Raw genomic sequence first — 27991 nt, forward strand, 5'->3', positions numbered from 1 at the left:
AACAGGAGCTGAGGTGGGCACAACAGAAAGAGGGAAAAAAGCAAAGTATTAGCCTATTATTTAATTATTAATATTTGCACTAAAACAAGAAAGCTACTTGTGAGGGGAATTGTAGTGTTTTCTCTTATTTTATTGCACTTCCAGAATGAGCTCACTTAGCCTATTTTGTTAATGACAAAGCACAGCACCAGGTAGAGCTAACGTTAGCTTATTTATAGCTGGCAAGATTTAACATAAAACTGACTGTCAAAGCCTCATTTTGAACTATGAAACTAAGTCCTTTTTATGAGATTTTTTCCCCATAAAATTCCTTCAATCAATCAATTAGTAATGATGTAACTGAGATATTTTAATAGAATTTAAGGGCACTATTAATAAATAAATTCATGCATTGTTGTATATTGGGGTATCTATACAAATTAAGGGGTACCTGTAATGTTATTTTGTAAATTTTAAGGGTGTTTGACTCCTTTAACACTCCTTACTCCATACAGACGACCCATTAAAAACACTTAATATACTGCATTACAGTCAATTCATCCATTATTTTACCCCAAATCTAAACCCATAAGACCCGAATACTGAATAAAAACCCCTTTAAATGATCATTAATTTGCACCTGAAAATATTTAAGACCTGTAAATATCAATCATTAATAACACCTTCAATTGACAATTATTGTCAAATATCTCAAATTAAGTTGTAAATTAATGAAATTGACACATGTTGAAAATTTACATGTTTTGGAAGGTTAAATTGTGACTAACTGTCTTTTCTTACAGTGATTTTCATGGAAAGTATTACAGTGGAGTCAGACCTCATGGCCAACATGTCAGAGACGGGTCAGTGTGATGATGGAGTGGATACAGGACAGGATAAAGGACAGGAAGATGTCCTTGTCCTTCAGAGTGATTTGTCATCCACGGAGCATGGGTTGGAAAACAGGTCAGGTTCAACTGAGGATATTACAACAAACACAGATGACAGCTCCTATGACGTCACATGGACAGTTCACGTTGTTCTAGCTGTTCCAAGAGGTAGGTTTGTCACACAGAATATATAAAATATCAATATAAGCTCCACATGGTTATTGAATAGTACTCTGACAGTCAGTAGGATGAGTTGGTGTATGAATCTTTGCGCAGTGAAATGTAATACAAATCAAAACTATGACGTAAGAAACAGAGATTACAGATTTCTTTCATCCTTGATCTCATTCACAAACACATGTCGCTTTTTAGGAGAAGAGGCGGACGTCCAGGAAGCTGCTGAAAAGGCCAAGAAAATGAAGAAGGACTCATCTACTCTCTTGGTCAAAGCTCATAAAGCTCAGGGCTGCTATCATATTGAGTACAAGTTGTTGCCAGGTGATACAGAGACGGTCAAAGTGGACCTGGTTATGTTTGGGCCAGTAGCAAAACTGTACAAAGAAGATGAGATCAAGGTAACCCTCATCTGATGCCTGTGTGTGTGTTTCCCCTTCATCAACAATTCATGAACATCCTGAATGAACGAAAATAAAGTAGCAACATAGTCTAGAGTTACAGTAAAATAACCCGTCACTGTACATGGATTATTATTGTCATCATAGCAATTATAATTTCTGGCAACAAGCACACTTAAAAACCTCCTGCTGCTGTTGAATAAAATGTAAAATAGTAAATGCAAAATATGTCAAAAGATTAATGTGTAAAGTTTGGAACAGATTCTGAGAACATGGCATGAGGGAGACCAGACATGGGTTGGTTGGAACCAGAGTTTCAACGTCAAAGTCAACAGGGACATGGTGATCAGTCTACTTTCTCATAAGATCAGGCTTCAGATATGGAACAGTAAAGACAAACTGTCCAGCCAGGCTCGCTATGAACGACTCAAAGTGTTCAGGCCACCACAGGAACATGCTGAAGATGCAACAGACATGTGTGGTGAGCATCAATTTCAACTTGCCCCCAAATGACTGAAAAAATTTTACATATGGTTTAAACTGTCTTTTCATGGAAAAACTGTATAATTAAAATGATATCTTCACTCTAAGGTGGTGTCAAGTCTACGGTAAACAGACTGAGAATCTTATGTGAGAAGAGGTCACACACATCTAAAAAGCACAAAAAGGATATAATGTTTAATTCCAATCCAGAGATGCACCCAGACACAGGTGAGAAAAAGTAAAAAATATTGCCACTTTTGTACAGAACTTGAAGTTCTTTCACTGCAATGATTAATTGCGGAAATTGATTAATTAGTTATGGAAATTAATATTTTCCATAACCCTTGTTATAAATAATGTCTTACCTATACCGAAACAGGTTTTCAAAAACCCACAACTGATGCTTTCAACCTCGAGGATATACAAAAGATTGACACTGCTTCAGTTGAAATCAGTCCCATTCGTTTGTTGGCAGGTGAGTCAAACTTTTATTTACACAAATAGCCACTAAAAGTGGCTCCCACCATTTTTGGCTTGTGGCCACTTTAAAGAGCACCCCACTGATTTAGCATTAAAGCTATGATGCAGAGATGAGGAGCTACAGAGGTCTGGTAACCTCACTTCTTTCTAACTTCACACCTCCAGATTTTTTTCATTTTCAAACTTGTAGTCTTCAGACCCAACCAACACTGACTCAAGTGACATCACTTGAGGCAATTTATCAGATTTCACACAGCTCCCTCTGGAGACACAAAAGGCTTTACACTACTTTTCTCACATATGCAGTATTACTCCCCAACGCCTGTGAATAAATGTTGATGTGTAAAATTGGTGGATTTCCCCTTTAAAACAAAGCAGAACCTATCTGCAACCCCCTCAAAGATGAAAAAATTAACAGCATTATATATGGGGCAGAAATAGCCTGTGTTTTTTCTGGCTCCTGCCTGTCAGTCATCTGGCTAAATATAAAGGAATTCTGGTCATATGACGGCAAAAATGTGGACTAATGCACTTACTGTTCAAGTGAAATTATTAGGTATGACTTGTTTTATCATGAGGTTATAGCTATGCCAGGCTGTACTTAGGCACAGTGGTGCTTTGAGCTTAAATGTTAACATCAGCATGCTAACATGCTCACATGCAATGATTACCATTTTCACCATCTTATTTTAGGGTGTTAGCATATGTACATTTTCTACATTTGCTGTGGCTGATTGGCATATCATTAGTTTGCAAGTATTTGGTCAAAAAGTATTAGACAAATTGAAATTTTGAGGATTTTGCTAAATCAAAATTTAGGGGGTAACCAAAGTTATTAGAATTCATCTTCTGGGCATGATGAATGTCATGTCAATAAATTTTAAATTTCAGACACTGATGAAATTAAACTATGTAGTCTCTTATTTTTGTGTCTATCCACCAGGTGAGGCCTCACTGGATGACTGCTTCCGAGTCCATTCAGCTGGTGTATTTGAGGTGATGTGTAACATCTCTCTGGACAGGCTGTTAATATCTGACCAACTGAAGGCTGTACTCAATCCACTGGTCATCACCATTTTGTCAGCCACTTCAATGCCTTCAACCCCGACCCCTTTCCATGTCCTAGAGGTGTGACATCCATCTCATTTGATACTTATTCACAAAGATGAATACATTTCAGTACAATAGCTTTGATTTACAAGCTTTACATTCAGCGGTGACCTTTGAGATAAGGCTAAAATTGAAAATTTCTCTTTCCCAGGAAAAATGTGTGCCTGTTTATTGCCAGTATAAGTTCCATAACTTGAATATGCACAGAACCAGCTTTCAAAAGCACGGTACTGACATCTACTTCAGAGATGTGAATGTGATCCTGACTGGCTTGATGACTCCTGGAGAACTCCAAGAATTCTTCTCTGGTCCACCTCTGGAGATAGAGGTTCATGATCGTGACAGAAAGTTGGAAGAAACACCAAAAATTCAAGCAATGTTTGGGTCAGATGATGACACGCAGAGTAATGCAGCACCATTCAAAGAGAAGATGATGGTTTTTAACTCTCATGGTATTGTGTGCCTCAATCTCTCTGAGCTATTACTTGGGAAGAGAAGTCTGAAGCTGCGCCTGCCAATCAAATGCTGCCCTCCACCTCCACTGTCGGACAGGGAGAGAAGTGCTTGGGGCAGGAAGATGACAGAAACAGGAACTAGCAGAGCGCCCATGCCACAGGGCCATTACTTTGATGCCAATTCTCAACTCAAAGTCGATGTTGAAATAGCTTGCCCACTCAATGAAACAGGCACCTGTGATGGTCTGTTTGGACGGATCATCTACCTCTTTGGATGCAACAACCTCCCTGTGATGACCAAGCTGAGGACAGAGATCCTCCGAATCAATGCGGCAGCTTTTGACCTGGGCTCGCGCTCACTGGAAACCATAGAGAGAGCCCTAACAAATTACATAATTAATTTCAAGCATGATGAGAGCAAGGATCTGGATTTTGTTACAGGATTTCACGTTCTAGATATGAGGACACACATCTTTGTTCTTGAAGGGCTGAAACATAAAGCAGTAAAGAGACTTTGGGAGGCTGTTCCTATGAAGTAAGTCCATGAACACTATCTTGCCCTTACAGCTAATGTTAACAGTTTTCAGCTGTGCTGTCTATTTGGATAGAGTGTTTAAATTCCACTGACAATCCTACAGTTTGTGTGATGTTTTGCAGACTAAGTGGGAGTGAGGAAGAGCAGGTGATAGTCCTCTACAACTCAAACCTGGGTTTCTTCAAACGCATCTATGACTCACTGGATGTGGGTCTGAGTCCTATCTGTCTTTCTGAGCCACTAGAGACCATCATGAGAATGCCTCTGGTCTACATAAGAGGAATGATCCCCCATTCCTGCTTCCAGGCTTTGTCAAGGTACAAATATAATAATACTACAGTGGCCTTTAAGGACTCTACCTGTGATTTTGCATATTTTACCCTATTTACTACAAATCATGTATACTGTACATCACAACAAACCATGCTATTGTGTTTAAAGTAGCATTAACTGAATTTTTGGGCCACTTGGTGGCAGCGGGACAAGCTGTAAAAACAACATGGACGTATCACAGTATGAAGGCCACAAATTCCTGCAGACATGGAGCAACATTTGCATTCATTTTGTGTAGTGTTTCTGGCAAATGTGATATTATCTAGTGGATGTAAGTCTGATATTTACTCTCCTTTTAGCTCAATTTTAGTGTCCACCAACTCACAAAGGAGATATCTGGCTCTTTAGCTGCTAAATGCTTCTCTATGTTCACCAGCTGGTCATTAACTTTGTCTTTCTGCCATTTAGTGCTGGCTAGTAGCATACAGTGAATTTATAAGAGCTTCTTCACTGAAAACAGCTGCTGACTGGAAACAAAGCTGATGACAGCAATGAACCAAACATTTAAGTTGCAAACCATGAGCTGAAAGATGCTAAAATGCACTGTAGAGCTGAGGGGAGCTGCAGATTTGTTTTATTTATTTACATGTGAAGTGAAATGATTATATGGTTAGCAGAAGGGATAAAAGTCAATTAGCGATGGCAGCTGACTATACATAGAAATGTCCCAAAAGTTGGGTGAGCATGTTGAATGGTGTTGACCTACCATTAGGCCCTGCTGTGGGTATCAGGCTGTGCTGTCATAAATCTACTTAGCCCTCTTGACAGGTGACACCATTCTCTAGCTCTGGCCTAATGTACCTTAAAACTGCCTTTGAACCTTACTCTTATCCAAGAAAAGAGCAGATACTCGGTGGCTTTACTGGGCCTTACATCTACATTGTACCTGCTTAGGCTGGACCCACTGGCTTGATAGGCAGTATCATCCAAAAAAAACTATTTTTCTTCTTACAAATGAAAAGTAAGCAGTGAACTATGGAGCCACTAAGGGGACATAGGCAAAAAAGGAGATATGAGCAAACAAGAAAAATCTTAAAATTTCTGGTGTGCATGGATTACTATCTGGTGCAGATACTATAGCTGTAATGTCCTTATAATGAAGTCCAAGGTTAAAATATAGCTCAACTAATTCCTGTACTGTTATTTCCACACAGAAACATAGCAGGCCGAAATGCTCTGGTTGGTCTCCTTGTGTCCTGTCCTCCAACAGATATCCCATGCACACTACATACTTCCTCGTGAGCACGGAAACCAGATAGTAATCTGTTTGCACCAGAAACTTTGAGATTTTTTTTTTGCCCATGTCCTGGCCCATGTTCCATGTTCAATGTAGTGGATTATTCAACCCAAGTAAGTTCCAAAAATTTGCTAACTGATTCTCATACTGTGTGGAAACTAATGTAAACCAATTGCTACTAAAATCTAAAACAATACAGCAGATGTGTGACAAAATAATCTCAACTCAAATCTTTGATTGAGATTATTTTGTCACACAGACTGTTGCCAAGGTCAACCATACGGTTGATGATCTTCATCAACAATGAACATCCATTCTAATGTGCAGCACACATTTCAAAATAGTCAGCACAAATGATAAGTAAACATTTAGTGCAAAAGTTCGTTGTTGAAAAAAAATGGGTTTCTTTTTTTCTCTGTAGCTTTCAACTGCATCTCACAGTCTTTATCAGTAGAGGGAATTTTCCCAGCTGTCCAGTTTGTTCAAAAGTTACAATGAAGATTGTGAGATACGATCAAAAGTGTAAATGATGTGTAGTTAAGCTAGAGCTACCTGTTGACATGAAGTGTGCAATGAATGACATAATAGACTTCACCATTGTAACTACCTATTATATTCTTAAAAGGATGTTTTGTATTTGCAGGTTAAGCCAGCTTTGTCAAGTAAGGCAACTCAAAGATGTGGTGCAGTACAACCTCTTCCCCTCAGCTGACATGATTCTCAGCATGAGCAAGGAATATGGCACATATTCTGAGCAGTGGGAACAAAATACTAAAGCAAAAACTGAGATGGATGCCTCCTCTTTGCCTGTTCGCATGAAAAGACACGCACCCCTCGACACATACAACAACAAGTACATTAAATGGAAACACAACATCCAGCAGAGGCCGCTCAAACTGCGCAAGGATTTCATCCAGGTCTGTAGGATCTAAATTGCTCTGTGGAATCTGATTTATTAACAGAGCCAGTCATGCATTTCATTATATTTCAGGAAAATATTAAAAAGGTGCAAGAAGACAGTGAGCAGTTGCAGAAGCCAGAGGCTGCTGTATTAAGGATGGACCAGGCTGCAGGCAGTTCAGCACACATCTACAGCATCCAGACCTTCAACTCAAATGAGCAAGCCAAGGAACTGTTCTGCAAAGTGATGGCCAAGGTTTGACGAGCGTGGGATATAACGTACAGTGCTATGTTTTATATATATATATATATATATATATATATATATATATATATATATATAGATATATGGTGCATTTTAATGTATCAGCATAGCTTGGTGGCTCATGGTGGCACCTCAGACATAAAAAGACGTACCTGTTTGTGTGTGAAGTCGGTTTCCTTTGGTATCCCAAATACATACAAATCTGGTAAATTGTCTGCAATTGTCTTTAAAAAACCATACCAATGCTTGGCATATTTTATCACAAATACTACTATTTACTTGTAGTTTACAGTACATTACAGCTAACTATTTTGCTGTTATTTAAATATTATGGTACTGGGTTTTAGAAATTCAAATTAAATTTTCCACCTTCCATTGGTTTCGTTTCATTTCCTTACGATATGAAACTCATCAAGTAGCATAATTTTTGTCATTTTTGAGTTACATAATCTTTTTGAGGTAACACAGTTAAGGCTGTTCAAATCTGCACTGAAACTGCACTACCACATAATGATAATGTAACTTACAAAATGATTGCATTTTTATTGTGATGGATAAAACAACTCAAATTCAAGAGTGTACTAATAGATGTTTGGACCATACAGAAATGAATGTAAACCAATGGCTGTCTGGAAGATAAGGACAAATGCATCTAAAAATCTAAACCTGCATTCAGGTTTGATCAGCACAAATATAAAGTTGAAGAGTAAGACTAGTGTTTTAAAAATATTTTTCTTATTGTCAAATCCCATGAAAAGTCCAACAATGTGTCAGTGTCTCCAATACTTTCTGATCTCCTTCAGTCTTTCTGTGACACTCAGCACCAAGCCCATTCTTACTACAATATATAAATCTAAAAAAAAAACCACTCACAAATACATAGCTTCATCTTTAAAAAAGTCTCAGTAATTTCCTTAAACATCTGGGTATTGTAGTTTTCAGTAAACATTACTCAATCAGGAAGAAATAGCACATTTGTTTTCAGCCATGGATTAATACATATTTGGTGCTTTAGTGAGTATTTACAGCAGCAGGGTGGTGTATGTGGGATTAACTCAAAATAAACTCCATTGACTGTGTTCATGGTAATGAAGCAACATGTCACCCAGTTCAACAGTGTGGCTCCTTGACGTGCTTTAATAGTTTTTGGACAATAATTAGGAAAAAGATAAATTTAGGCTTTGGCTACACAGGCAAGATTTGTTAGTAGCATCACTTCATTGTTGGTTTTGGTCTTTTCATAGGATTTGTTGATGATAAAAAAAATATATAATATCACCAGCCTAATCCTTTAAGCTAATAGAGAAGATAAGTGAACATAAATGCTGCTCTGTCCATCTCCTCAGTTTCCAGGGCGGAGGTTCACCTACAGTCAGCAGTATCTCAGTGCTACACTGGAACCGAGATATGTGACTTCTAAAAATGACTCCAACACTCCCTCTACTATTTGGTTCACAAGCATGAGCAATGACAAGTCCAAAGTGCACCCCAGACACCCAGATGAGGCCCGGGTGGAAGAGCTTAGGAAGGTGATGTCATTCTTCATCCTCCTGCAGTGTGGGGTTTCATCAAAGTTCCCAAACAGGAATGTTCTGTTTATTGGCATTCCTGTGAATCTTAGCACAGGGATAAAGTTTTTATGGCTGTTTTCTTACTCGGTCTCCTTTTCTATAACCTACTATGTTTAGATAACATATAGAGTAGCATATAATGTGACATGACTAATAACATTAACCTTGCTGTTGGTTTCAGTTGTCTTGGCCATATAATAATTTATTGTCTCCACGACAGCAAAAGCAACATTGGGAGCATCTGGTTATTCTCCAGAGGTATCCAATGATAGCATGTGTTTGTAACAGTAGAGGGTTAAGCTGATAATACTACTGTTTGCTATGCTTCCAGCCATGGAGAGAGAACATCCTACATGCCAACACGTTGAAACCCACACTTTCACGGGACATACTGGCCTGGAGCCAACGCTATGAGGACTTTCAGCTCTACAGTAAACCTCCCCCTTTCTTCAACACACCTCCTGTCACCATTCACCTGGCTGGTATGGACTTTATTATGTTGCATTAATATACAACACTTTTAACTTCTTGCAGTGTTACACATTTAATGTACAGTATAGGTTCACTTTTCCCATGAGTAACTGGACGAATGTTAACAACCAGATGTCACATTGAGATATTTTCTTTGTAGCATTCTAAGAAATCAGCTGTATGCCAGGATTTGGTGTCAGTCCATCAGAATCAAAGAGTGAAGCCTTCCTTGTAGACTCACCATTTTTTACTGTTATTCAGTTCAGCAGGCAAACAAGGACAAATCAATCATAGGGGAGATAGAAATTTCTCCACCAACAGCTGCCTCAATTTACTAGAATGTCATGCAACCACAAGGTGTCACTTACTGCAAGCCACATAACAAGCTGTGGTTCATGGCTTCAATATGGTTTTTCCATATTTGTTTTATCCCACAGTGGTGGAAAAACCAAAATTATCTAAGAATAAGTGGTAAGTGACCCATTTCTACTTAGGTTGAAGTCTTAAAGCTCTTCTTTTTTGACCTTAGACATAAGAGTTACTTGTAGTGATTCAGATACAATGGATACATCCCAGCAGGTTGTCGAACAGAAATAAACAGCAGCAAATGGAGCCTGTTAGTCTAACAAAAACCACAACACAGCACTCAAAACTTGTTTTAAACATTCACAACAGAGTGCAACATCTTTATTATATTTTCAATGTTTGATTTTCTTTTCAGACCTCAGTTTCATAGAACTCTTTTGCTATTGTACAAATGTTCTCAATAGGTTTGTGATCTGTCCAGCTAACAAAATCCAGTGCGTTTCTGTTAAGCACCATGATCTTGCAAATAAAAGTCCAGTAAAATTGGGAACTAGTTTGAAACCCCTAAAACTAAATTGCTAATGCATCAGTTAGAATTTGAAAGGGAGAAGATGAGCAAGAGAGACAATGTGTAGGAGAAGATGAGGGGTTAAGCCAAGGAGTTTGACTAGGGACACACGTCTGGTTACACGAAACTTGTTGAATTTTATGAGTTAAGTTTTACATGTTTTCTTCAGTGAAGATATTTAAAATCAGGCAGTTTGCTGACCACCACCCCTCTTAAAAAAAAAGTCTATTGGGGAAAAAGTTTGAAGTTGATATCATCACTCCCCAATTCCTGCTGTACAGAGCTTGTCAAGGCCACACCCTAGATGGCAAATATCAACTCTTTACATAGTCTGCATCCACATAATTCTCTCCAAATGAGGTGACTTGCTGCTATGTAAATATCAGGTAGGTCAATATATTAAACTGCTGCCTATTTGGCTAAGTAAAACCATTTAAGTTTAAAATTTGTAAGTTTGGATTCAGCCATACCAAGTCATGTTAAACATTTGTCTGCCTCTGTTGGTTTCTTGCTACACAAGCTGTGTGGGCATTTCATTTTCAGTATGGAAATAACTTGATAAAAATGAACATCAACATGGGAAGAAACAGTGTGTGATGAATAGGAAAGATTAGGCTGTAACTAGCATGAGCAATGCACTCTATCCAAAAGTGGATTTTTTCCTATAACTGTCTGGACTGTAAGTGTTTTTTTCAGTATGGAGGGCCAATATTGATATGTTTTGATTGAAGCTCCAGATGGCGGATATTTGGGCCAGTATCAATCTTGGCTGCTGAGTAACACACTCCCACACCACACTGGAGAATAAATTTGGTGTGGGAGGAACCTCAATGGTATTAGCATTGAATAAAAAAATTGTTAATATCTGTTATTGTAAATGTCCAACCCTCCTGTGAAGTATAAACATCTCTTGTGCGCTCAGTTTATCCGTTATATGAACAGTAAAACAGTGACTGTACTGAGCACTTAATCCACAGTCTTAAGTGGGTGTGATCTCCATCCTCAGGGGACCCTCTGCAGCAGGAGCAGCTCCATGCTGCCAGAGCTCAGTACAGTCGCTGGCTGAAGAAGATGCTTCCTGGCAGCAGCAACACCAAGCCACAAGGCAACGGTTCAGTCCCCGAGTTCAAGTGTCACATGAGAGGAAACTCAGGAAAGATTCAGAATATACTGAAAGATGAGCCCCAGAAGTATTCACTGAGGAAACCAGGCATGATGCTGAGGGTATGTTCAGTTGACATGATTAACTTTTGGACAAAAATTTGAGGAATATTTGGACAGTGGCTCATTTTCTGATGAAGTTTTTGTCCTAATGTTGAATGATTTCTAGAAATCTGCAGATTATCCTATATTGCTGTCATTATACTGTAATTGTTTAATATTAATAGTTCAGACCAAATAATACTGGCTGGATTACCAACTCCTGAACTCCAGGGACCTCCAGCCGCTTCAGGATTATTGAGTGTCAACTAGTTTGTGGTACTTTGATTGAAAATGAGTTTGGTAATATGTGCTTAAGTAATAATTCTCAAAGTGGGGTCGGGGGACTCCCAGGGGTCCTTCAGGGGGTTCCAGGAGGTCCCCAGCAAAAAGGGGAATCATTCGTTTTCACCATAATTCCATCCATAAGTAACACAGTGACAGAATGTGTGACTATTCTGGTCATGGGTTTCATACATGTTCTGTAATAAAGCATCTAAAAGCAAAAATCTTATCAGATGAGGGATCCTGAGACAAAGTCTTATCAAATGGGGGTCTGTGGTCTAATTTGTGTCAGTTTAGAGGTCCTGGACATGAAAAAGTCCAATCAACTGACGGGAAAGCTTTAAAGTGGTTCTTGCTTTATTAACTGATCTTGAGGCTCTGTCTTGAAGGTCTGTGTGTCTGAATTAAGTTTCAAAAAATTTTTTACCTACATGGTGCATATTCCTAAATTAAAGCCCCTAAAAACACGATTTCAAAACTTGAGCTATTGGGTGTGGGTGTAGTTTGAGATTTGGTTCAGATTTGATTTGATTTGACCCAACAAACTGTCATCAGGTTCTGAGTCAAGTGTTGCTAAATCTTGACTGGCGTGTGGAAGTGTGTGACGTCAACTTTTTTCAAATGAGCCGCACCCATTTCAAATCAGAAAAAAAAGGAAAAAAACTACAGAAATCTCTAATGTGACAGTGGTGTGTTCATAATACTTGAACACACTTCTTACTTATAGCAAGAAGCTGAGAAGAAATATTTTTTTAAGGACTTAAATTTGTGTTTTATCAATATTTTGGCACAGACAAATGGTAGACTATGCAGAGAAGGGGATGGATGGGGGGGGTAATAGGGGCCCAGTGGCTCATTTTTGCTTCAGGACCCCCAAGAAAGTCAATCTGACCATCACTGTTGTTCATAAACAAGAATTTGTGAAGATCTCAAAGCTGCACTGACCAATACAAATGCAATGGATCAAATGACTACATGTAATGTAAAAGGAGTCGCACATAGTGAATCTTCCCCCAACTATGTAGTTATGGAGCCTTGAAGCATCTTTAAGTTCATTATTTTGGTTTTACAGCCTGCAACTTCAGTTCACACTTATTTACCTTGTTTCCAGCCATAACAGGCAGCACTTTTAAGTGAAAAAGCTCTAATAAACCACCTGTACACCACCTGCTCAGCACCAAACAGCATAAAAAGTGGACTAGCTGACAAAGATGACTCTCTGGTGAACATCGTAAAAACATTTTTCTCAGGAGTTTGGTGGAGACCAAAATAGAGCTAAAAGGAGAGTGAAGGAGGAGAGTTTTTTTACTGTGCTTGCTGTACATCAGTGCTTGTTTTTTGAGTTTGTCATGTTTCTGGTAGCATTTTACTGAAAAATCTGGGTGAGACAACAGCAGTGTTTTGTGTTGCAGCCTTTGCCTCAGCTGTCTGTGATGAACCTGGGTAAGGACAAAGCAGAAGAAAAGGAGAGCGTGGCTCTGGCTCCAGGCCCCTGTATGGACTGCAGCCTCAGCAGCAAAGACAATGCCATCCCCAGACACACGTCTCTGTACAACAAGCACCACTACATGTTGGTTCAAATAAAACCTTTATTTAAAAGAAATACCTCAGGAGAAATTAGAGAAAAACTAAAACTGAATGTTTGTGTTAACGTGATGTGTTCCATTGCTTCTTACAGGGGATTCTGCAAGCAGCGTTCATTCCTGTACAAGCGGACGGCCTTGCCTCTGACAGATGAGGAAAAGAGTATCTTCACTTTTCAGGGGTGTGCACCCGATATGAAAACACCGTCATCAGCTGTCCAGCCATTCAGGAATATTGTAGAAGCCAAACCCCACAAAGACTGCCCCTTGTATACCAAATAGCCTCACAAGCAATAAAACTAGCATCTTTAACACATGAGTAGTTGTGCAATATTTCATTACAGCCCTGAAGATAAGGAGCACTTTGGATAGAACTTCATATAATGCTTCACCATCCAATAATCTCTATCTTTGAAGCCATGTCTGATAAAATAAACTAACTAATGTAAATTAATCAAATTATTATTATCATTATTATCAACCAAATGTACAAATAATGTTAAAGATGTACTGCTTTCAAACAAAATTGATACTGATACAAATCACTGTGAATTGGACCCACCCATATTGTCCAATCAGAATATAGGAGTCATAATATTATGGTCGGATGGGAGTAGCTCAGTATGTTCTTTCTAGAGGGTGAGAGCAGATGTAAGCTCTGTTCTCCAAGACCTCCCTGGCGATTTTCTTGATGTTGGCATCGTTGTTCTCAGGAGAGTCTGGAACGGATTGAAATTTGAATTACAAACGAGCCGCTTTCATTCATTAAATGCAAAACGCAACATTCTCATCTGTCTGGATCATGTCACAGGGTAATGCTGGATTACATGTAGGTAATTTAAAAAATGCGCACAGTGTGAAAATCAAAAGCAGCGGGGGGTTTGAGTGTTGGTATGTGGGGTTCAGCGGGGAAATTCCGCAACACATGCAAGTCTTTTGTACTGAGATGCAGTTAAAAAAAAAAAAAAGGCATGGGGCTGTTCTCAATTACCGTTTTGTGTTGTACTTACGCTTTTGCAACTGAGTCATCAAGTAATTGTTCTTGAAGTAAGCTTCGCTGCAGAAGGTGTTTGCGAGCAGCACCTAGAAAAATGAACATTCATCAAAACCTTTCTAACGAGAATCCGACTGTAAATCACAGCCGAAAGAAATGAAAACTAAAAAAACGATACAGGCAGCAGCTGAAAGTACAAAACATCACGACGTAATCAAATGTGAAGTGTGACAATTACATCCATTTGTTGGCTCTACTTTCATCTGCAAACAACACAACTGGAAACATCATAGACACTGTTAGAACTTACCCATATGTATTGTTTTACAATAATATGTCAGATTAGCACTTTCTCTCATCATGGAAATAATTCAGATGGTAGACAAGCAAACATGGAGAAACAAGTCGAAAAGATCACAGTGGAACTAAACTGGATGAAAGCTTGATGATTGAAGACACATTTGCTTTGAAATAATTAGAACTCAGTCTGAACCTCAGGCGCAGTTTGAAATCATCTTCGCAGGACTGTTAGCAGGATTTCTACAGTCTGTGTGTGTGTGCTTCAAATAAAATGCAAAGGTGGCCACTGCATGTTTTCTGACATTTTAGGCCTGAAGCTACAGCGGAGAGAACCGGGAGGAGCACAGGGCTTCCCATGTGAAACACAGCGGAGTGTTGCAAAAGAGGATAATACAAAGCATTCACTGCCTTCTTTAATGTCTCTCTGTGGAGTATTTGTTTTGCTCTACATCACTGTTTCTGATTACACACAGGACCATCCAATAGTTAGTGTTTACCGCTCCGCCAATCCTGTGTCCTTGTCCACCTAAATCTGCTCCGATAAGAACTGTTTAGCGAATACGGAGGAGTGAGGGTTATGAACACTGAAAACACATCTGCAAATGTACCACAGTGATTAAAAGTGGAGAACAAATGGCATACAATAACTGGAAAATATTAGATCATTTAAGTAGCTGCTTATTATGTTGGTAACAGGTCAAAGCACACGCAGATAAGAAACATGGCTGCCGCAAAAAACAAAAAAAGCAAACATAATTAGAGGTGACAACATGTTGTGACATGCTGCTGCTTTAATTGCTTGCAGGAGACTTCCTGCACTGAAAGAAAGCAGCCAAATCTAATTAGATAAGAATGTGTGTTCTATTTAGCCTGATAAATATACACTCATCTTAATCAAGATCTGACCTCTCTTCTGGATAATTACACTGTAATTAAATTGAGCTGCTGTGTATGGCTATACTATTAACACCAAAGTGTGACTGTAATACATCTCCAGAGCATATATACAGTAAGATATTCACGTACTTTTATAGATCCGACCACAAAACACACATCAAGCAGGTGGGAGGAGCTTCAGATTATAATATGGACTGACAGTGTATTGGTGTGTGGTGGGGGGGATGGTAAATAGTGGCAAATGGGCAAAATGTGGCCTGACTTTTATTGAGTGAAATGGATCGGTGTAAACATGTATGATGGTGTTTTGTAAGTTGCATACCCACACAGATTGCTAAGTTCTGTTCCTTATGATATATGGCCCAAATAAAGTATTCATTCATTTAAATTAAATATAACCACATCCATCCTCACACTGCACACTTGGTGGTTTGGCCACTAGAGTTGAAATATTAGTTTTGGTGTGAGCTGGGCTACTGCACATAAGCTGTACTAACAATTCAAACATTAACCAAACAGCTTTTCATTTCTAAGTGAGCTTGAAAAATTCCAATGACTGAATTCAAAATGTGTCTTTACTATACTTTAACACATTGGAGCACCAATAAATGATGCTCAAAAAAGACTAAATGAGCCTAAATGCCGACCTTGATTTGTCATATAACTATAGGAATGATGTGTGTAAGACTGTAAAACTGATTTAATTATGAAAAACTGAGACCTAGATTCAAGATGCAAGTTAATCCCAGGAGTAAACGAGGCTTATTGCCTTTAAACATACGAGTAAGGACACACTCCTCTACTCTCCTTCTTTGGAACTACTTTGGAATAATGTTCACTTTACATGTTATTCAATAAACAGGTCCATAATGGTTAAAAGATTACAATCAGATCATGCTTTCTTCTCGATTCTGCTTGGCCCAATTTGTAGGTCTCGGTCAAAGCTTTGGTGTGTGTGTGTGTGTGTCTGTGGTACAGGATGTATATACACATACCTCGTGGTCGTGATTCCTGAGGCCGATGCTGATGGAGCGGCTGGCTCTGGACAGGACAGCTGTCATGGCGTAGAGGTTGATCAGCACATCTGCTACTCTCTTCAAGACGAGTTGTTCATCCACTATTGTCTGACAACATCAACAGATACAAATCAGGACGCTTCAATCATCGATCATTTCCAACCTCAGAAATGTCTTGAGTAATCTTTGCTGCTAAAAAAAATAATTGTGAATCATTTTGTAATTTATCAAATCCTTTTCCTCTAAACCCAGACATCATCATCATCAAAGAAGCTCATCTGTTCCTGGCTGATCTTCCTGTGTAGATGATGTTGGTGGTTGATGTCTAAAAGACCGTAACAGGAAATTTGGACTTTGATTACATAAATTCACATAATGTGAAATCATTGTATGTGGATGGACGTCATCACTGCTGAGTCCACTTTTCTGAGGATGGAACACCTACTCACTGCTGCTTAGGAGACAGTTTGGATTTTACTCTTAAGTTGTGATTAATGACTTCCTGTGTTTGGAGATGTCCTGACAGTGCCCATATCAACACCAGAACTTCATTTGGGCCAGCATAAAGACTATAATGTTTAAGTTAGTGGGAAACAGATGATCTTCTCTGGCAGGTTTAAATCTTTAAGTCTCTTAAGATCAAAACGGACCTCTCAGTGGGAGGAGTTTAGTGTTAGTATCTAGTCTAAATAAAATACTGTGGCCAAAACTATGAAAATACGACCCATGCTGTAATAAACCAGAACTATTCTTTAAGGCTGGGATGACTTATCAATGACTACCTATAATGCAGTGAAACCATTCAGTTCAAATAAACTGTTCTTTTTAAAGATTTTTATTGGCATTTTGCCTTTATTTGGCAGTTGAAAGTGTAAGAGTATACAGGAAGAGAGATATGGATGTGACACGTGACAAAGGCCCCCAGCTGGAACTGAACCTGGGGTGCTGCAGCCACCAAAACACCCTACATTATTGCTCCCTTACAATTATGCATTAAACAGATTGTTACAGTGACATTCAGGAGCAAATGTAACTCTGGAACTATTGCTTGCTGGAACTATTGCTTGGTCCAGTACATTTTTGGCATTTTATGCCTTTATTAGAGAGTTGATAGTAGGGAGATGACAGGAAACGAGAGGAGGGAACCTGAGCCAGTAATGAGCCACAGAGACACTGAGCTGTAGCAGCATTGCTAGCAGTTGGCATCAGGTGAACCTAGATGTAGACCTATTTGAATATTAAGGTGTTACAGCAGCAATCTTTACTGACAATCGTGTCCCAGTTTCCTTAAAAAAACGTTGTACTGTCTCAGCCCGTTTTGTTAATGCAACAGTTTGCATGCACTGTTTACCATTAATCTTCTTATCATTATTAGTGAACTGATAACGGTCTTGCTCTCCGGATGAAATATGCAGTGTGATTAAAGCCCTCTTGGGACACTTCTCATGAATTGGATCAAAAAGGAGTCAACTGATAACATGAAGTGGGGATTGTGAAAACTGACTCGCCTCCCAAGAGGTTTATAGCGTCTTTGGAAAAGCTGTGGTTACAAAAGCTCAGTCAAGTAGAATGATAGAAATAGAGCACACTTTGGAGCAACTGTCTAACCCATAAACACCACTTAGGAAACACTGAATGGAAGATATGAAATGATCCCTGCCACCAGTGAGGAACATCTTGTACATTCAGCCATTTGTGACAAATGGGAATTTTGTTCAAAAGAATGGGAAACACTTGACCAGGAAAATCCTACAGCTGTTTTTTTTTTCTTTTTCCAGAATGTAAAATCAATCAAATGTTACCTTTCCATATCTGTACAGAAGGCTCTCCACAGTCGATCCAAAAAAGTTAACGTTCTGTTCAAAATTCTTTGCACTCTCCTGTAAACAGAAAACAGTTGAGCTGCTAGAAAAAAAGCTAATGTGTTATATGTATGTGCTCAAAATATATCTTATAAGAGTTAAGAGAAAGTTCTTACTGCCAAGCTGGGATGCACCACTCCGTCTTTTCCGGTCAAGCCAAGGTCCACTGAACCTCCGACTGAGCTCCTCAGTTTTTTACCTAACATGCCCATAGCCAGACCGATATTTCCCTTCTTCATCTCCCTGGAGGCAGAGCAGAGACAACACTGAGACACTAAAGAGTGACCAAAGACCATCCTGGAAGTTTTTAATAAATTACACAACCTTGTGATGGAATTCTAGGGAAAACTATTCACACACAAGAAAATCAATAATGTCGATATCATGGCCAGACAGATTCACAGGTACTTTTGGATGAAAGTGATGAAGCTTTAAAAAACATTAAAACAACATTAAAGCTACAGTATGTACTTTCCTTTCTCAGGTTTTTAAGTAAGCCTCACCCTTCCAACCAATCAGAGAAGGCCAAAAATCAGGGGTGGTAGCTCATGGTCGTCAATCAGTACAAGAACTTCTGATCTAATACTCTTCTTGTATTGAGGCTCCAAGCTAACATCTAAGTTATCTTACTGCTATGCAAATTAGGGAAAAAGATCAATGAATTATTATTCACAAAAAAAAGAAATCCCAGCTCTACATGATTTGAATATTCTTACTTTATTTTCCCTGTGAGGACTTTGCCAGCATATTGCATTCCAGTGAGAGCGATGTACATCCTCAGAATTTCATTGGTCCCCTGAAAACAGATGAGAAGCTATAAATATCATGTTTACGATTTCACATTTATTATACTACGTGTGGCAATGCAGCCTATGAAGAACACTCTGCGCTGTGTGTTATAATAGGACACTACATTTTGATGTTAGATATTTACAAGAGTTCAAAAATTCCAAATCAATAAAGGCATCAGAGGGAGGATATGAATTTAAATAAATAATAAATGATTTAGATTATGATTGATTCACACTTTATGACACGCATAAAAACTGTTTAAATGGCTGATAAACTGCAAGTCTGCTCAGTTCTTTAATTCCAAATACAGACAGAAACCAAAATCCTCACCAAGTTGATCCAGGGAAGACATTTCATTCCAAAGTCAATTGTGCCCCCTGGTGGCCAGTTATGGTCTAAATTTTTACAGAGCTCTCCCTAAACCTCTTTTATTATAATCTATTCATTTTTTGTTTAATTTTGAGATCTACAAAATCTCAGAATCAGTTTTAAAAAACCCAACACGGGTAATATGAGCGTAACTAAACAATATAAACTCATTTTCATTGATAAAAACTCTCAGAAATATGACTGAGGATCTGACCTTGGTGTTCTCAGTGGTGCTTTAATGATTGAATAATTATTAGAGTACCTCAAAGATAGGCAGGATGCGACAGTCCCTGACGTAGCGCTCGAAAGGGTAGTTCTTTGTATAACCCAGACCTCCGAAGACCTGAAGAGCTTCACTGACACAAATCCAGCCTCCTTCTGAGCTGAACACCTGCACAGACGATACAGAATACACATCATTAAACATTTTGTTTTATACTGGTTTGACATGAACAAGGTTTGATGACAACCGTGTCTAACCTTGACCATGGCGGCCTCTACAGAACAGTCTGGAAGCCCCGGTTTGTCCATCATTCCTGCCGTCAGGTACGCCATGCTCTCCATCACGAAGGCATTAAGGGCCATCACTGCAAACTTCTCCTACAGCACAGAGGCAAACACACACCTTATTCACTTCTGAACAGACTGAGTGGTGGTGATTATTCACTAGACTCTAATGAGGGGAACGTGGAACGTACCTGAATCATACCGAATTCACTCAGGCTTTTGTTAAACTGCTTCCTGGTTGCAGCGTACTCAGCCGTCAATCCTACAGCGAGCCAGAAAGAGAAGATGTCAAACTGAAGAAATTCCAAAAAACTCACCCACACAACTCTTAATCTGTTATCTCAGCTGCTCTATGGGGTTTTTACCTATCAGTTTTTTTATCATTCCAGCTGAAGAACTGCCCATACTGAACCTCCCTGAGTTGAGGATGTTCATGGCGATCTGTCCGACACAAAGCAAAAGCTTGGTGTAAAAACCAACATAACCTTATAGATACAGTCATGTACAATAGTTTGTGTTGAGGACAGGATAAAACTTACCTTAAACCCACCACCTACTTCTCCGATTACATTCTCCAGTGGCACTGGGACGTTGTCAAAGGACACTTCACAAGCTGAAAAAAGTCAAAGTTTAATTACAAATGACATGAAAGGACACAAACTCTACCAAGACCACTCCGTATGTTCATCCTGTCATCCAAACCCATGAAAGACTTACTATTGGAGCCCCGGATGCCCAGTTTGTCCTCAGGCTTGCCGCTAGTGATTCCCCCGAAAGCCCTCTCCACGATAAACGCCGAAATCTTATCCTTCTTCACGCCATCTACGACAACCTCTGTCCTTGCAAACACCGTCATAACATCTGCCATCCCTCCATTTGAAATCCAAATCTGATGACACAAATAGAAAGACATGGGATTTTTTTTTTTTTTTAGAGTTTAAGGCAAATCAAATAATGTGAGAGGATTTATTGATGTACATTTGAAGCCTAGATCAAACATTTGCAAACTTGATTCTTCTCACCTTAGAGCCGTTGATGAGGTAATGTGTGCCGTCATCTGACAGGGTTGCTCGGGTCTGAATAGAGGCTGCATCGCTTCCACTGAAATGATCACACTGAATGTAAGTGAAGCTAATCCAACCCTATACTGAGACATAAAGTATAGATGCTGTCACAATTTCAACCTGGCAATGGAGGGTGCTAATTTCTGACTGGCTGGCGGGCGTCCTTTAAGATCTTATAACTGGACTACTCAAAATTTAACCTCTGTTAGGATGTTAGGATACAGTACCTATAAGAAGTTCCTTTCATTTCTTAGTGATTGTACTTTTCAATCACTTTTTTGCTGAGCTGCTTGGGGTGTTTCTTTCTGTTGGAGGTTTTGCCACAATACTGACTCAAAGGTTAGACTTTACACATACAGGTGTGTCATAATTACACACAGGTGATCTCCATTAAAAAAAAACAAACAAATAGTTGGCTACAACAGTGATGTTTTACATGTCCTATGAAAGGGAGTAAATGCTTGTAATTTGTACTCTATATCTGTAATTAATTTACACCATTTCAGGCTGGCAATCACAGATGTAGACGATGCAGAGTCTCAGATATGAAAAAAAAAGCTTGAAAATGTTTTGAGTAAAGAGAATGTATTCAATATGTTTAAAGGCCTCAGGGAGATGCATAATGTGTGTCATGTGTCTGAAAGTCAATATTTATTCACTTTATTTCTTGTTGACGTACTTGTGAACAACCTTTGTTCAAACTAAACCATAGGTAAACTGACCTACGGCTTGCAGTGCTGTCCACATGTCTCTGGCATCAAAGGGGACACTGTAATGAAGATGTGAATGAGGTTTTAGCGTCTTTACCTTCCAGGCTCTGTCAGACAGAAAGCTGCTACATGTTCTCCTGAGGCCAGTTTGGGCAAATACTTCTCCTTCTGTGCGTCATTCCCTGCTATCAGAATCCCCTGAAACACCAAACAGCTGTTAGCAAATCACACAAGACCTCCCTGCATGTCATCATACCAATCATGTTACCATAGATTTAAACTTGTTCTCAGAGTGATATTCCTCATCAGCCATGTACATCTGTGTTACACTATTTTATTTTTACCTTCAGTCCAATGGCCTGATGTGCAGCCAGTGTTACAGCAATAGAACCGTCTAATGAGATGATCTCTGCCAGTCGTGCATACATGGTGTTGGACAATCCCAGACCCCCTGAGATGAAAAAAACAAAGATCTTCTCACTGACTGCCTTTACACTGAGACACACGACTAATAGTGGTGTTGGCAGGGATGTACAGAGAAACCGCAATATGATCCATGCATAGCTCATGTTGCATGAGTTAAAATGTATATATCATCCTAAGAATTATCCTGTTATTTGAGACAGGCTGTCTCAGTCACATGACCTGCAGTCACCCTGTGCACATGAGGAGGCCATACATAGTCCTGCCAATGGTTTCACACTGTTCCACTCATCTACAGGAGGCACTGATGCACTAGCCAAGATAGCGAAGAGGACTACAAGCTAGTAGGGCAGGAGTTGATCAATGACATATAATAATGAGAGGAAGACAAACAATGGCAATGGCATTTAAACGGGCCAGAAGTCATTTTGCATTTCACAGCAGCTCTTTATCTCTCTGACTGTCTGTTCCTGCAGTTATCAGCTGGTAAAATCTTGTTTTAAAACCTTAAATCACGGTGTAACTGGACCCGTTACTGAACCTGTCCGACTGCAGCTCTGCTCCCCAGCGAACAGGTTCAGCTGACAGACAGGACGGACAGTTTCGGCAGAGCACTGGTTACTAGGGGTGCATGATTCAGGAAATCTCACGATTCAATTCAAAATCGATTCGATTCTTGATTCATAATCAGTTCTCAATTCAATACATTCATAGATTTGATTCTAGATTGATGTGCTGAGTATCTCTTTCCATTCAACTGCAGTAGACACTTTTATAGGTCTCAAAGAAAAAAAAATTACACTGAATCAAATGTAAACATTTGCTACTCAATGTCAACCTGAGTCAGATTTATTTTCTTTTAGTCCACTCAGTCAACAGGAAACCAAGGCAGCCCTGAGACAAAGGCTCAAATGAATACTTAATACAAAAATAAAAATGATTGCAAAGATAAACTGCAAAGTGCAAAACTTCAAATAATAATTTAAATTCATACTTCAAATAACAAAATCATACAAACAATAGTTGCCTGCTACATTTAGCTGCAAAGGTATTCAGCTGGCAGGCTGGTGTGTTGTGTGTTAAGCTGCGGGGGAGGAGGCCGCAGGGGCCGCAGAAAGAAAGTTGAACCACAATCAAATTTTGGAGAAACGCAACCTGTAACGCTGTACAACCCTGCCATGAGGGAGGACAAAAACATTACTAGGAAGAGGGGAGAACATTTGTCTTTGTTTGATAATGTTTAAAGTAAAGTTAGGCTTTACTGACGGCTTCCCGACTCATTTTAAAAAAGACAGAAAAGAGAGAGAGAGAAGCAGTGGTCGAGCGAGCTAGAGAGTGGATGAGGAGAGCGAGCAGTGGTGGCGAGAAAACCGGTGTTACAAATCAACTGGTTTTCCTGTTAACTATATGCCATATGCCATCTAACATAAACCCCAAACATTTGACTGTTTGTTAAATTCAGACACATTCATGCTGTGAGGAAGAGCTCTGCTTTGTCTCTCTCTATTTGGACTTTAAAAAAAATGTCAGTAGTGATGTTATGAATAGTTATCATTCATCATCATTATAGTAAATGTGCTAAACATGAAATAGCATCGTTACAGTTCTTAATTACAGTTGTTTGCAGTTTATTTAACTGTATGCTTACATCTACTGTAATATCTACAATCTACAGATGACATGTAAAGTGTTTTTGATAACAACTAAACTGTGTGTATGTTGGAGATCTTTAACATCTTACCATACTCCTCGGGAATCTGGATTCCAAACAGCCCGAGCTCTTTCAACCCATTCAGGGTCTCTGGAGGGATTTTAGCTTCTTGGTCAATCTTCGCTGAGTCAACTGAAATCACAAACACCAGCCTTTCCTCATCAGTTCATCCAATCACTGAGCGGCAACAGACTGCAATTCACCCAAATTAACCCTTGTGTTTTGTTGACATTGGTTTTACTTCTCTATGTATGCATTTGTATACGAAGTATCTTCAAATACTTTTCTTCTGACCTTTAAAGTCAATATATGAAGAGTATTGAAGTGGTAACCCTCCCCTTTACTCCAAACTGAACCAAATACAAAAATGAGCATAAGACATTGTTATTACACCACATAAATTAATAGTTGATATGCTATGTGGTCAAATGCAAACAAATATTGTTTAACATTGTTAGTTATGTATGTAGCAGGTTGACAAGTGCTGTACTCTTTAAACCTTCAGCATTTCTCTCACCCTCCTCATTGAAGAATTTTTCCACCGGTGCAACGAGCTGATTGATCTCCTCCACCTCTTCATTTCCAATTTCTGGATAAGGGAAGACCTCAGCCTGGAGAGAAAAACATAAATAACCAACTCTTTACAGCCAATACAGACGCTCTACTTGTGCGTTCAGATCCAACAATCCAGTCTAATCAATGCAAAGAAATATCAAAGTACACAGGACACTGGAACAAGAACATGGGTTTTCAGGGGCTGATGTTTTGTTGATGTAACCAAGCAGCCTGAAGCCACTCATTGCTGCAGCATCAAACTAGATAAACATCTTGATTTTTCACTTAGTTTAACAGACAAAAATGACTTTCACCAGCAGCTGTTTGGGTTTTTAATGCTCTCCAGTGAATCATCCATCTATCTTAGACACTGGGCTTCAATTTCCTGATACTATGTATAGTATAGTAATAGTAATAGTAATACTATGTATTAGGGGTGTGCCCAAATACAAATACATTATTCGGCAAAGCACAAATAATGTTTTTTTTTATGAATATTTGTTTCATACAAATATTTTAAAAAAATATTTGTTAGTTAGAGGTCTGTCAGCAATGAGGCGATGAGTAAAGTTTTAGCTCAGTAATCAGCGCAGTCGTCTATGATCTGGGAGATGTGATGTGGGGACCTCCTTCATAAGGTAGTTTATTTATGAACACTTATTGTAACACTTTCATTTTCTAAAATTAAAGGAGTAATAAAAACAAAAACAGGATTTTTAAGCCTCTTTCCACTTTCATTCGAATACAAATACAGATACAAATAATGTTGCTGCCTCAACAAATACAGATACAAATACAAATACAAATACAAATACTGGGATTTCTGCACATCCCTAGTATATATCCATCAACTGCATACATAAATAAATAAATAATCCCTAAAACCATGTTGATACCATATTGAATGTGGAAAATTTCATAACAAATTGCATTCAGAGATCTGTCGCGTAAATGTCACCTTCCGTAACTGATAGAATCTTGATTCTTAAAACATGGAGGTTATTTTTCCATTTCAGTGACCTTTAAAGCAGCCCTTGATAGAATTACAGCTTTCATAATTCCTGCTGTCCACCACCATGTCGCAGCCTGTAGAATATGACTGTAACAAAAGCAGACGAACAATCCACAAAGACTGATACTTGTCTGCAATATGTACTTTGTGTAATACTTTGTGGTGATGAATGGACAGATGAGGTCAAACATTTACACATTGTAACAGCCCTTATCTTGGTTGAGCAGAAACACAGAGTCCCAAACATCTCATGCACCATCGAAAACGGTCTCAATGTACTACAAATAAACAATTGGAGATAAAAAAGGAATCTTTTTGTTTAACAAAATTTAATTTATTCCTTTTTTTTTTTTTACTAGTCAACGTAACCACTGTTTGCATTCTTTCTAAAATGGAAATCAAATATTGTTAAGAAAGTTCAATAAAGTTCTTCCCACAAATGATTGCACTGTCAGGTTGCTTTGCTTTCACCCTTCTGTCCAGTTAATCCCAAACCAGCTTGATAGCTGTGCTGGTCTCATGATTTGAAGCCTATCATCTTGTTCTTTTGACAGTCTGGATGTTTGTTTTGGGTCATTATCTTGCTGTAGAATAAACCTCTGACCAGGTAGGGTTAGACCACAGGGGACTGCATGGCTCTACAGGATGCTGTGGTGGTGTTTTTGGTCCAGAGTGCCAATCACTGTGTGCAAGTCACCAACTCTGGATCCAGCAAAAGAGCCCCAGACCATCACGCTTCCTCCTCCATGCCTTTATACAGACAGATGGTTTGGAAGTAATCAACTGTAGGAATGGTTTTGCATTAACTTTCAAGGCTTAAATTACTTTCTGCAGAGAAGCTGTAAGTTGTTAACTTGTTACTTTATCCAATTTTATAACTCCCAAATGTACTTTATTTTCCAGTTTTTGGTAACCTTATCATTTCTTTTTACGGTTTACCTTTGTTCCACTTAAGGCATCCACTGGACCTGAACTGCTTAAATTTTAATTAAAACTGGAAAAATGGGGGTGTTCCAATGTGGAATGTTCTAGTTCTCACTGGCCTGAACCACATTCATGTTCCGGAATGTGACATGTAGCTGGCAGTGTCTACATCAGTGTTTAATCTCAAAACTCAACAGTTCTTCAAGGTAGAAATTCAAGCTCTTAGTTTAAGAGTTCCCTTGTTTGAAAAAGAAACGGTTAGCCTAAGACAACATGCCTGGAGCTGGTCAACTACACTTTACTGGGCCGGTTTTCATACAAATTAAGCTGACTGTTGATGTCACTCAAGGTAACGAGGGGATGAGGACAACATGGACAAAAGAGATGCTGAAATGTCGCCCTCTACACCTTCTTCCTCTGTGACTGCAGCACAAGAGGAGGAAAGTCTACCTGAGACGTCTCTCTCAGACGGGATGGGTTTCACAGTTTGAACACAAAATGAGCAGGTCTCCAGGTCTAAAGTGTGCAATGTAAGTTTTATAAGTAGAACTGAAATAAATGTTGGATCATAAAACGCAGTCAGGAGGACATCCACATCAAAAGGTGAAAGTCTCATACTGGTAATAACTGCACTTGAATACAGATATGATCTGAGATGTAAAGGCATCACAGACACTCCTGTACAGATGATCCAATTACCTGGATAATGTTACAATCATATCAAATTCCCTCTTTGTGTTTCCTCAGACAGTGTTTCCCTGTTGTACAGTAACAAAAAGAGGGACTTTGGCACTAAAAAGACTGTAATGTTGAAAGATATCTACTTGATTTGACTCATCTGGATGCTGAAGCTTCATATTAGCTTCAGATACACTTTTAAATACATTTTTGCTCCCTATCACTTACAATGTAAGTACATTATGAAGGGATCTTCTGATGAACAGAAGGAATAATTACAGTGATACATTGTATTTGGTGACCCATCAGATTCTGTGACCTGCAGTGTTGGTTAGGCTGTTAGGGTAAGAATATCAGGGCAGGTCACACAATTTGATGGGTCACCAAATACAGTGTAACAACGGTGTTGTTTAAGGACAGACTTGAAAAATTGTGAACCTGTCCTTTAATAACCAGGTTATGTTCGATATCATATCCTGAATATGATTAAAATCAGAAAAATGCATGAGAAGAACTGGTGCGTATGTAAAGGTAATAAAAACAGGAGTGGCAGAGTTACATTTAAAATAATAACTATGTCATAACATCATAAACATCAACAGGAAGTTCCCCAGAGGTGTCATATCTCTGATGTAACGCGGCCGTGGTGCCTACGTTACATCAACACATCTTCAGACTTTAGATACGTTACCTTGTTCACCTGACCGAGGAACAAATCCTTGGCATAAGCGAGGTTCCTGGACTGAGTTTTAAAGCACCTCCGCTGCTGAAGACGTAGCACTTCTTTCACAGCTTGCGTCGTGTTACAGACGTCCAGCCGCTTTCCAAGTTGAACAAATTTCGACAAAGCGGTAAATCTGTTGACGTTCATCATTCTGCCAGCATCAGTGTTTTCTATATAACTACATAACCAAGCAACCTTTCACCGATATATGTCCCACAATGATGACG

The 27991-nt window shown here is 39.0% G+C and overlaps 2 protein-coding genes across 2 annotated transcripts; one reads left to right on the forward strand and one right to left on the reverse strand.

The window, feature by feature from the left end:
* cfap92 (cilia and flagella associated protein 92 (putative)) lies at nucleotides 1–13542 on the forward strand. The gene is made up of 16 exons (XM_067588391.1): nucleotides 1–13; nucleotides 783–1037; nucleotides 1242–1444; nucleotides 1706–1925; nucleotides 2036–2155; nucleotides 2307–2402; nucleotides 3351–3535; nucleotides 3669–4507; nucleotides 4630–4824; nucleotides 6721–6994; nucleotides 7069–7233; nucleotides 8589–8771; nucleotides 9145–9295; nucleotides 11165–11382; nucleotides 13056–13213; nucleotides 13322–13542. The coding sequence occupies exons 2-16, from the start codon at nucleotides 791–793 to the stop codon at nucleotides 13506–13508; spliced, it is 3441 nt and encodes a 1146-aa protein (XP_067444492.1). The 5' UTR covers nucleotides 1–13; nucleotides 783–790; the 3' UTR covers nucleotides 13509–13542.
* On the reverse strand, nucleotides 13215–27988 carry acad9 (acyl-CoA dehydrogenase family, member 9). Its single transcript, XM_067588393.1, has 18 exons — nucleotides 27732–27988; nucleotides 24389–24482; nucleotides 23902–24003; nucleotides 22082–22188; nucleotides 21835–21935; nucleotides 20986–21064; nucleotides 20681–20852; nucleotides 20503–20576; nucleotides 20329–20404; nucleotides 20155–20225; nucleotides 19937–20056; nucleotides 19719–19847; nucleotides 19012–19091; nucleotides 18412–18538; nucleotides 18236–18313; nucleotides 16413–16541; nucleotides 14237–14309; nucleotides 13215–13945 (listed from the first exon to the last, which is right to left on the reverse strand). Exons 1-18 carry the CDS (start codon nucleotides 27912–27914, stop codon nucleotides 13845–13847), a joined length of 1896 nt encoding a protein of 631 aa, XP_067444494.1. The 5' UTR covers nucleotides 27915–27988; the 3' UTR covers nucleotides 13215–13844.
* Nucleotides 27989–27991: the final 3 nt, after the last annotated feature.

Source organism: Thunnus thynnus, chromosome 4, assembly GCF_963924715.1.
Source record: "Thunnus thynnus chromosome 4, fThuThy2.1, whole genome shotgun sequence".
NCBI classification, from domain to species: domain Eukaryota; kingdom Metazoa; phylum Chordata; class Actinopteri; order Scombriformes; family Scombridae; genus Thunnus; species Thunnus thynnus.

Bases quoted from the DNA above. Each gene is read 5' to 3' on its own strand.
- acad9 (XM_067588393.1), bottom strand. From the start codon at position 27,914: ATGATGAACGTCAACAGATTTACCGCTTTGTCGAAATTTGTTCAACTT. The intron at 22,189-23,901 runs GTAAGATGTTAA...TTTTCATCTCAG, and splicing joins CCAGATTCCCGAGGAGTATG to GGGGTCTGGGATTGTCCAAC. The intron at 20,577-20,680 runs GTAAGTCTTTCA...GACTTTTTTCAG, and splicing joins GGGCATCCGGGGCTCCAATA to CTTGTGAAGTGTCCTTTGAC.
- cfap92 (XM_067588391.1), top strand. From the start codon at position 791: ATGGAAAGTATTACAGTGGAGTCAGACCTCATGGCCAACATGTCAGAG. The intron at 2,156-2,306 runs GTGAGAAAAAGT...ATACCGAAACAG, and splicing joins AGAGATGCACCCAGACACAG to GTTTTCAAAAACCCACAACT. The intron at 8,772-9,144 runs GTGATGTCATTC...CTATGCTTCCAG, and splicing joins GGGTGGAAGAGCTTAGGAAG to CCATGGAGAGAGAACATCCT.